We start from the raw sequence: 11595 nt of genomic DNA on the forward strand, positions 1-11595 counted from the left end.
TCCCAGAGCACAGGTAGAGGATAAGCATCAGCAGTACAAGTTTCCCCCATATGCTGTTTCTGTCAGTGTGTCTCAGCCCTGCTCTGGTAGAATTGCTTCTCTTATTTGTACTTAAGAGTTGGTCCCATCTGGCCCTCAGAGGGAGAGGGTGACTCAGTCTCCATGTCTGTCTAATAAGTAAATGAAGAAAATATAATTTATTAACATCAAGCAATCAATTACAATGGATACATTTTAACTTCATAGCTAGCATCACTCCATTTTGATTTAGAAGTTACACAGAAATGTTACAATAGAAAAAGGCCATACGGCCTACCTTGTGTGCTCATCCACACTCAACCACTCAGCTCGTCAATTCCTACCATTCCCTCAGACATCCCCTGTGCTTCCTTAAATTCAGATACTGTCCTTGTTTTCACCACCTCCACTGGGAAGCTGTTCCATGCATCTATCGCTCTTTCTGTAAAGAAATATTTCCTGTGAGTACTCCTGAATGTGTACCCCCTTTCACCCATGACCTCTTGTTCCAGAGCCTCGTTTTTGTTGAAAGAGGCCGGTCTCCTGTGCATTCATACCTCTGAGGTACTTAAATGTCTCTGTCATATCTCCTCTATCCCACATCTCCTTTAGGATATACATATTTAGATTTTTAAATCTGTCCCCATATGCTTTATAAAGAAGACCATTGGATGTTTTAGTAACAACCCTCTGGACAGACTCCATCCAATTTATATCCTTTGTAAGATTAAAGAATGTGAACATTTCTTTATATATTGAAGCTATAGGCTTTGATTGTGGTTGCTTCAGAAAATGGGAGCTCTGTAGAGTTCTAGCACTGTTTGTTATATAGATATTTCCAAACTTCTTGTAATCTTTTTGTCTTCCAGTTCGCCAGACAGTTCAGCAGGAATGAGCCTCTGACCTTTGACTGGCTGAGTAGGCACATTAACTGGCCTTTGATCCCACCTAAGAACATAAAGGAACTGGTGCACCTAGAGGCTGTTCATGACGTCCTCGATCTCTATCTCTGGTTAAGGTATTAAAATGACTGTGTCCATTTTTTTTTTTCTTACTTTCCAGTACTTTGGCCATCTAAGAGAGTGAAGTTCGTGAACAGATTCTGGTCTGGTATCCATGGGCCAGATTTTTGTTTTGGAAAAGAGTACAGGAAGCTTGGAAGTCAGTTTATTTGCACAGTTGTGAACTAGTGTATCATTTGGCCAAGGATTTAATTTCCTGCAGCCTCTGGAAGGAAAAATGATGCACAAAAAATAGTGCAAATAGCTCTGTGAAACTTTAGTCCAGTTTTTAAATTTAGCAACTTTTTTGACTTGCACAGTTGTAACATGAAATTTAAATCCTTGAACAAAAAGTGCACCATTTCAAAATAGTGCAAGGTTGTTTTTTTCCACTTTTTTTCTGCCCTACTTTGATATTCTGTGTACTCCACCTTGGCCTGTTTTGGAAAGGTGGCTTATAAATCAAATTAATATAAAATAGCTTTACCGGAATCTTGAATCTGACCCTTACTGTCCAGTCACTACAGACCTTAGTAGATGCACGCCGAGCCTCCGAAGAGGATCAGTGATAGACTTGCTGCTAGGAGGGTAGTAACGATTGCCCCTGCTGGCCTTTTAGTGCTGTTTATATGCAAAGGGAAGTTCTTTGTGGAGGTTTCCTTTGAAATCCTGCCTATGGGCATAAAGTACTTGCATACCTTGTGCCGTCATTGAAGCAGAGACAAAGTATGCACTAGAAATTACATGTGAAGATTTTAAAATAAAATCTCCACTCTTACTTTTCCTCTTGTGTCCTAACCATGCCTACTTTTACCCACACTGAAAGACTGTTTTTACATGGGTAAACACGCATTTACCTGTGTAAAAACATCTGAAGATCAATATTCAAAAGAAACAATCTCTGTGCGTTAGCTGGATGAGACTTATCTGGCTAACTTACATGGGATATTCAGCAGTATGGCTATACTACTGAATATTCCCGTGTTTTGGTGCTGCTTAGCTGGATAAGTTAAGCCTACTGTATGGCAGATCTAACTTATCCAATTAACTTAACCGGATAAGTCTGATTATTGGCACTTATCTGGCTATCTTAGACGGATAAGCAATGCCACCCCGATTCACCCACTGCATGCCCACTAGGTATCTGGCTATCTACTTAGCTGAATAATAGTACCCTCTGAATATAGCTGGATATTCATTGACAGCCACTTAGCCAGATAGGTTGCTACTTGCCTGGATAAGGAGCACTGAATATTGGTCTGATGCTTGCCCCAGTGGTGAATAGGCCAATGGAAAACTGGAGGAGGGGAAAAAAGCAAAGAAATCTTGGTTTTGCAGTTGCAAGATCGATACAGTAAACACAGGAATTAAATAAACTAACAAACTTTACTCAGTGCAGGAGCAATCCTGTCCACAGAAGACTGAACCACCATAGACTTAACATATTAGTGATATAGTAGATTAAGACCAATCATGGCAGATGAGCACAGATGCGAGACAGACTTGAGATGGCAAGTTCTTTCTCGAGCTTCTTGCCCAATGTCCATGTTGCCTCTGGACTTGTGGTCAGACTCATCCTAGAGCTTCCTCTTTATTCAGCAGGTAGGAAAATAACAGAAGATCCTTGCAGGTTTTTTATTGCTATTGCAATATAAGACTACTGGGGAGGTGGGGGGGTTCTGAATTTTTGTGTAAATGTAGCCAGTCCCCTTCTAGTACAGGGGGAATCAGGATTCAGGTCCCTATTATGGGGCCTTGAACATATTGGATGGGACCCTCGATGGAGAAGAACCCAGGATATACACACAGCAATTCACATTACACACTAGGTGGGGTTCCCTTAGACTGGGCATTTATAGAAGTACTTAGCGGTAATGCCAAAATCACGGAGTCCAATATTCACCAAAGTCAAATTATTTACAGTTGATTTTCCTGTTTTTTGGAAGAGGTAAATGTGTATAATATGCTCCTTCCTGCTAAACTGAGTGTCACACAGTTCCCAAAATCAATTTTCACCTTAATTATGGGGGAAATCCCTGCTCCTATGGTTAAGTGATTCATCTTTCTGATACACTTTGCAGATTGTAATGCTACTCTCCCAGTTTTGGTGTGCTTGCCTTTTGGTGTAATATAAGAAAATTATTCCTTACCTGCTAATTTTCGTTCCTGTAGTACCATGGATCAGTCCAGACGGTGGTGTTATGGCCTCCACTATGTCCCCCGTCCAGCAGATGGAGTCAGACAAGAACTTTAGAGGGTGCTGCCACATAAGCCAGCACAACCAGTCTCTCTCTTCAGTAACTAGACTATCAAAGCCATAGAAAGAGAGAGAAGGAGGGATCAAGTTAACTATGGAAAAATGAAAACTGTGAACTATAACTAGAAAAGAGTGTAACTCAACCGCAATCTTGCAAAAAGAACTGTGTGAAGTTACAGATACAGACACAGAACAGACTAGACTGAAGGACCCAGATATATCAAGGAGGAAATTGAGCAGGAGATCCCAGCAAAAACAAACCCCCAAATACCCAAAAGAATCTGAGGGAGGGCATCTGGACTGATCCATGGTACTACAGGAACGAAAATTAGCAGGTAAGGAATAATTTTCTTTTCCCTGTACGTACCAGGATCCGTCCAGATGGTGGGATGTACCAAAGCTTCCCTACTGAGGGTGGGTACTGGATGACCCTGCTTGAATTACCCTGTCGCCAAACGAACCGAACGTGGGTGACTGAATATCCAGTCGGTAGTGCCGAGCAAAAGTATGCAAAGATTTCCAAGTGGCCGCTCTGCATATTTCCTGAGGAGAAACAGATTGACTCTCCGCCCAGGAGGCTGCCTGGGAGCGAAGAGAGTGGGCTCGGACGTTCAATGGGGATTCCTTCCCCGTGCCTGTATATGCCGCCGCAATAGCTTCCTTCAGCCAGTGAGCAATCGTAGTCTTTGATGCCTTGCACCCCTTCTTGGGGCCGGACCAGAGGACGAAGAGGTGATCTGATAAAGAAAGTCGTTAGTGACCTCCAGATAACGCATGAGTACCCTGTTTCCCCAAAAATAAGACAGTGTCTTATATTAATTTTTGCTACCAAAGATGCACTAGGCCTTATTTTCAGGGGATGTCTAATAGAGCTGCTGGCTGCCCCTGCCTCAGCCATGTCCCACCAGTGTGCTGTCAGAGAGAGGTAAGAGTGTGCAGCATTCATGGTAGTCAGCTTGGGCTGACTCTGCTGCTTTTGAACCTCTGCACACTGCTTGGAAGGGGTCCCCCGACTGGTACTGCCACCATCCCCAGATGTCAGTAATCTTGATGCCACTGTCACTGCTGCCACTTGGCTATTGGGGAGGCGCCGATTGCTGTTACTGACACTGAAGCCCATTCTGCTGCCTCCTCTGTGCAGGCCCCGTGGGCTTCCACTTTCTCCATGCTGATCTCGTACATTGTGAGATCTGCATAGAGAAAGTGCTATTCTTGCACATTCCCAAAGATTACATGTGCCAATCACTAAAAAGTAATTTATTTTATTTTTTTACCTTTGCTGGCTGATCTTAGTTTTCTAATTGGTTGGTCACAGGCTTTTTTTTTTCCACCTTCCCTTTCTTATTTTTTGCCAATTCCTTTTATATTGTCCTTTTTTCTTCCGTATTTCTTTTCTCTCCATCTTCTTCCCTCAAACACAGTCAGGTTCTCATTCTCACATGCATTTCTCTCTCTCACACACACACACAGGCTCTCACTGTCACATGCTGTCTCTCATACAATCATTCATACACACAGTCTCTCACTGGCACATGCTGTCTGACTCTCACACACACAGGCTCTCTCTCACTCCCACATGCTGTCTTGCTCAAGCATAGGCTCTCACCGTCACACGCTGTCTCTCTCACACACACAGAGGCTCTCACATGCTGCCTCTGCAAACATTCAGATCCTCACTCCCACACACAATCTCTCAACTCATCTCATACACGCACGCACACACCCTCTACAGACCCTTAGCCTCTCTCTCACCTCTGGGCCTCCTCTTCGCGGGTCGCCGCAGGATGGGCTCTGCAGCGGCCCTGAACTTCTCGGGCCGCGGCAGCCCTGCTACCGGGCCTCTTCCTCTTCTTGGGCCGCTGCGACTTGGGATTCGCGGTGGCCCGCGGCGGCTCCTCCTCTTCTGTACGCGCTGATGCTCTTCCTCCTTCCTGCCCATGCAGCTCCGGCAACGTTTACTTCCGGGGCTGCACAGGCAGGAAGGAGGAAGAGCATCAGTGCGTTTGAACGCGATCTTCTTTCTGAAGGTGGTCTCAGAGTTTCACTAGAATCAATCCATTTCCTTACCATCCCCGGAGGGACACAAGGACATGGAAGACTTCTGCCTTCTTCTAAACGTCTGTAAACTCTTAGTGTGGGATCTGGAATGCTCAGAACCGGTGCTCAAGACAGATTGCTTCTTCATGACCAGAAGAAACAGGGCAAAACGGCTTTGAGAGCTACCTTAGCTCACTGGATCAAGGAAGTAATCCAAGCAGTTTACGTAGAGGCAGGGAAGCCTTTACCCCTTCAGGTCAAAGCTCATTCTACCAGGCCCAGGCAGTATCCTGGGTGGAAGCTAAGCTGCTGTCGCCCCCTGACATCTGTCGAGCAGAGACATGGTCTTCCCTACACACCTTCTGCAGGTTCTACCGCCTGGATGTCCAGGCCCGAGAGAATGCAGCTTTTGCAAGGGTGGTGCTAGCTGGACCACGGGCAGCCTCCCGCCCCATTCGGGAGCAGCTTTTGTACATCCCATTGGTCCTGAGTCCATCTGGCTACACGCTAGGAAATGAAGATCATGATTTTGTTTTCCTTACTATAGACAGACTCAGCATCCCACCCACGGCTGCCCAGGTGAGGTGCCAAGGAATCGCCCATGAGGGTAAGCCGTTGCCCTACCCCTAGTTCAGAGCATCTACAGTATGGCTGAGTTTAGACGCTTATGTTGGTTGAGCACACTGGTGGACTCCAGTTTTTAATTGTTTTGTTAATCAAGTTGTATCCAAATTCTAATCAAGTTCTTCAATATATACATCCACAATGGCTTCTTGAAGAGAATACTGAAGGGCTGAGGTCACTGCAGGGGTATATCTAGGGTGATGTCAGCTTTGAATCCTGACTCAGTCTCCCATCTGCCAGCAGGGGAACACATAACTCATTGGTCCTGAGTCCATCTGTCTACACTAAGGAAAACAAAATTATCAGGTAATTAATTTCTCCATTTAAACAGCTATTCCAGTAGTTCTCAGCCGAGTCCTCACATGCCCCCTAGCCAGTTTGCTTTTCATGGTATCTCAGCTAAAATTCTTTGTGCCCTCTCTAGCATATTCTCTACTCAGCTGACTTTAGTTTTAACTAAGGTTGTGCAACGGATTTTGCATTTCTTTTCAATTAGTTTGCATTAAAAATGAACAAAATGGAAAAAAAATGAAACAGGAAAAATTAAAAAACAATACAAAACAAAATGAAAAGTTTTTATTGTACATCCTTAGCATTACCTTCAAGGATACAAAAGGAGCAATCTATTTCTTTGCTAGGGATACCTTTTACCCTAATTTAGTGTTACAGTTCTTAGATTAAAAAAGGGAAGAATGTGAGATTTAATAGAAGGCACTAAATTTGCTTTATTTCCATTGGTTCTACTCATGGTCCTTGTGCACCTGTCAATTTTATTGAATTTCAGGCCTTAGTGAAGCAATGAAAATACATAATATAGGGGACAGAGTGACAAAATGGCGTAAATAAGATGTAATGGGGAAAGTGCTTACTGTTATAGTTAAAAACTACCTTTCTGAATCAAATTGTACCTGTAGTGACTTATTTTTAAAAAGTATACTTTGTTTTTCAGTTATCGGTTTATGGACATGTTCCCAGATGCTAATCTTGTAAGGGACATACAGAAGGAGCTTGACAGCATTATACAGATTGGCGTTCATAACATTACAAAGCTTATCCGAGCCTCAGAAAGCAGTACTGTTTTAGATGGCATGGCTGAAGCTGGTGACTTTCCTGAACACGCGGCTCATGGCAGGACCAGGAATCTGGAAGATCTGCCAACAGCTAACCATAATGCCACAAAGCCGCTGAGCTCGAGAAGACTGAGGGGGACCAAGGTGTTGGGATACAGACTTACTGCATCAGTGCCGAACATTCAAGCTGGTACAAAAGGACCTCTTGCTACCAAATTAATGCAGCAAGGACTCCTTACAGAGGAAATACTGAACCAGCTACAACGAGAGTGGTTGAAAAGTCAAGTAAAAAATGTTGGAGATGAAAATATAAATGAGCATAATGATCCAAAAGGAAAAAGGAAGAAGAAATAAAAAGTTACTTTATGGGTATTATATTTTATAGATGCAATAAATATAGATATATTTTAATGACCCATCTCAGTATTTTACAAATATGCATTGGTTACATGCATATGTAATGTTGCTTACATTTTCACAGTTTATACTCTACAGACTTAGGAGCAACATCAGCAAATACTTCTTCACAGAAAGGGTGGTGAATGCATAGAATGGCTTCCAAGGGAGGTGGTAGGATCTAAAATGGTAATGAAATCCAGAAAAGAATGGAGAAAGCCAGAGGGGATCTATAGCAATGCGCCAGGCGTGAAAATAGGCAGATTAGATGGGCCTTATGGTTTGGATTTGTAATGTAATTTACTTGCCTTTCCAAATCTGAGCTTGAGACAAGTTACAAATGTAAATATAGTTGGTTAGTCCCAGCCCCAGAAGATGTACAATCAAGTTTGCGCCTGAGGAAATGGAGGGTGAAGTGACTCGCCCTGGATCATAAGAAAAATCAGTGGGGAAAAGCAGGACTTGAACCCTGGTTCTCAGCCTGCTGCTCTAATCACAAGGCTACTCCCCATTGATCTTTTTCTGCCATCTTTATTTCTACAGAAATACAGCAGGCATTTCCCAAAGACGTGACACCCCAAGGAATCTCACATTAATAGCAATTAACCTTTTTATTTTAGTTTTCTACTGTCGACCATCCTACATAAATTATCTTTAGTGCAGTGATTTAAGTTCCAGTTTGAAGTATAGTGTGCAAAATGTATTTAGGTAAATTTTAGCTGACTAAAGCTCAGGTGATAGCTTATGAGGAGCATTGCAGAGCATCTGAAGCACGTCACCAAGGGTTTAGAATAGATTGTCAGCAGGACTGTAGCATTGAAGTAAATATTTCAATCTCAGCTGGCTGTTGGTTCCCCTATTTCTGCCTGTTTACCTCGGGCTTTATAAAAGGGCAGCTTATCCTATCATACGAGTGAGATAGGTATGGTCCAGTCACCATGGAAACCAAAGCAAAACTGAATAGGAAGTTCTCTGCAGCATAGCATCACCCAGCCTAGGAGGGGAGGGAATTTCAGGCCCTAAGGTGTCAGTTCACTGAGACCTGTATGCAGTAGCCTTGATGCAGACTCTGTTCATAGAACAATAATTGATGGTAAGACAAAAATTCCCGTCTCTCCTGAATCTGCATTGCCTGCGTAATATAAAACGAATTGCTGGTGGGCTTTAGTTGTTTGACCTCTTGCATTTGTAGTTCATCTACTAATCCTGTCAAGATTGATATAACCGAATGCTGCACAGCCTTCCAGCAGCACCTTCAGAAGCCCTTGCAAGCACTTTTCAATTGTTTAGAATTTGAGGGGATTCCCATGCATACAAACATAAAACTGTACTTGTGACCATGGATATCTATGATACATTTTCTCTGATCTCCCCAGAAGCACAGGCATGAAATAGTACTCTTGTATTGTTAGAAGGGCTGATTGCAATTATTCACTTTTTCACACATTTTTGCTTTCTGTTCCTACACGTGTGCCCTGATTTCTGCATTATAGTGATGTACTTATCTTTTTTTATTTCAGGTATAGCTTTTGTCCTTATTTTTCTTAGCTGTTAGATTATTCCATTGCAAGTGAAAACAGAAAACAAAAGCATCGCTTTTGGCTACTGTAGACATGGTTGCTGGGTAAACACAATACAATTTAAAAATTACTGTATGTGAAAAGCAACCCAGTTCTCACCACTTTTATTTTACAAAGTGGTTGAAAAAAATCATGCTTTATCAGACTGCTTTACCTGATTTTGCAGTAGATTTGGCTTTGTTGAGGTTTTAGCTGAGATAATTGAGCAAATAGTTAATTGAAAGCTGAGAATATTTATTTGAGCAGTAAAAATGCATTCTTTTGGTCATTGTCCACTTATTAAGTACAGTAGCATAAGGATTTCAATGCACTTCCCTTGGGCTCCTAATACTTGGCCTCTGGCCTCATGTCTCACTGTGTACGTGTGTAGCCTGTGTTGAAATTCTTTAATGTTTACTTAGTAGTGTTATTGCTTACTTATCATATTCCACTCTGATCCAGAAATGGTTCATTATCACCTTAGCTCTAAGAGCTGATCTTTTATTATAGGCATTGCTCTCATGACCAGACTGCTTGAGGCTCTTTTTAGTTGAAAATTTGAGAGAGACTGTAGTGGTTTATTTGTCTCAAATGAACTGGAAGACAACTGTTTAAGGAAGAATTTATTTTTAGTAGAATGTAAGTGCTGCAACAGTGGTGTTGTACAAGAATCATTGAGGCCATGGCGACATCATCTATGGATAATTTTTATACTGCTACATGAAGGGATCACAGCCGGCAGAGAATCCAATTTTCTCCGTGACCAATATGGCTACTAGAACTCTGCACAGTTGCAACAAATGCTAGGAAATTTGTGGGGGAAAGATTTGAAGGCTTTGATTTTTCAGTAACTTGGGGAACTCATTGGCTTGGGATGTTCTGGAGGCAAATAAAATGGATTGGTCAAATTCATGGATGATATGTCAATTATAGGCTGTTTAATATAACAGAGCTGTCGCCATGTATTCAACGGGTCCCTAAACCAGGACGCATTGAATACATGGTTACGCGTTGAATAACCTGGTAACTGATGACATATCCTGTTTTTCTAAGCAACTACTGCTTGCCATGGTTGGAAGCAGGATGGTGGGCTTAATGGGCCTTTCACTCAGTTTGGTAATTTTATATGCGTGCTTTCCATATTGGGCCCCAAAAGGTAGCATTATAATTCAATGCAACAGATGCATATAACAATTATATCTTTTGCTAAAGTAAGATCTGATATTTTAAAGTTTTTTTTTGGTTTTTTTTATTTTAGTAACACAGACTCTTACTATTTTTGCATCATAAACTAAAGATAGCATATCTTACTGTTTGACTTTAATGACTCTTCAACTGTATCAATCACTTTTTGGGAAAAAAAATTCTGATGGGAAATAGTTGTGGGAATTACCATCACAGTGGCTGTTAATATTTTACATGTGTTTGCCTTTCTGTTCTGAGCAGTCATGTGGAAGTTACATCACTTTTTGGTATGGGTCTTTGTGTTTTTTAGCCATTTACTGTAAGAGAGTGAATTTTGACCCTGCTATCTCTTTATAAGTACAGTCAGTATGCCAAAAGAGGTCAAATAATCTTTTCTGACGAGATACCTATGCCAGAGCTGAAATCTGCCATCAGAAAGCTTCAAGGTCCTTATATTGAGCAGTGAGCATCTTTCTTACCTTTCAGCAGATGGGGCACTTCATGTACTTAATGCACTCTGCGTGAGGAGTCAGACTTGGTTGTGATTACTAGAGGCACAGCATGGGAGTAAAACTGCTGTAACTGAGCAACCAGACTAGTTTCTGAAACATTTTAATCAAGTTTATATGAGATGAAATGTAAAATACAATTCTTGTAAAATGCCTTGACCTTTGTACTGTGAAGTTGACATGTATGACTACTCCTGATAAATGTAGTATTGTACTCCAGCTAGTACATAGATCACAAGATTATGATGAAAGATATGAAAGTAATTAAGTTAATTACATCCTCCTACATTTCAGTAGAAACCTATCTAAATGCCAATAGTGAACCTACCGTCTTTGGATGCTTAGATAAGGCATTTCTTATTAACCTACAAACTTGTGGAAGTTGCTTTTGGAAAGAGTAGAAAGGTGTAGTTTTGCTAAAAAGTGAGGAGAAATAAGTGACAAAAAAATGTCTGGCTGTTAATGGCAGTTGTAGAAATGGCTGACTTGCTGCAGGCAGGGTCCTATGTTGTGGTTGGGGATAGGGGATCCATTCCCTGGGAGCACAGAGAGCATGAGCTGAGTGCAGGGCTGGAAGATCCCTTGCCTGAGACTCAGGAGCAGAAAGACAATACGTATGAAACTAGGGTATCATCTCCTTAGGCTCAACAGCAGACAAATTATTGATGAAATTTTACAAAAAACTCAGTTCTGTGATTTTTTTTTTGGAGGGTGGGTAAGGTTCCACTTTTGAAAAAAAAAAAAAAAAAAGAATTAAAATCACTGAGGAAGGATGGAAACCCCTTCTTCTGTTGCAGCTTCTTACTGTTTCTTTAGACTTGTAATCCAACAGGAACCTTTTTCCAATAGGGCTAAAACCCATGAGCAGTCATTCCTGAACATACCCACATCAGTCCAGACAAGTGGGTTTATGCATTCCCACTAGCAAATGGAGGCAGA

At 41.8% G+C, this 11595-nt stretch overlaps 1 protein-coding gene across 1 annotated transcript in view; it reads left to right on the plus strand.

Annotated features, from left to right (window-relative positions):
• Positions 1–11211, plus strand: part of SUPV3L1 (Suv3 like RNA helicase) — an 85708-nt gene extending 74497 nt beyond the window's left edge. The window contains exons 14-15 of the mRNA XM_029609659.1: positions 888–1036; positions 6887–11211. Coding sequence (XP_029465519.1) covers positions 888–1036; positions 6887–7361 — 624 coding nt within the window. The 3' untranslated portion in view covers positions 7362–11211. The remainder of the gene's footprint in view (positions 1–887; positions 1037–6886) is intronic.
• The last annotated feature ends 384 nt before the right edge of the window (positions 11212–11595 follow it).

The sequence above is a fragment of the Rhinatrema bivittatum genome, chromosome 7, assembly GCF_901001135.1.
Source record: "Rhinatrema bivittatum chromosome 7, aRhiBiv1.1, whole genome shotgun sequence".
NCBI classification, from domain to species: domain Eukaryota; kingdom Metazoa; phylum Chordata; class Amphibia; order Gymnophiona; family Rhinatrematidae; genus Rhinatrema; species Rhinatrema bivittatum.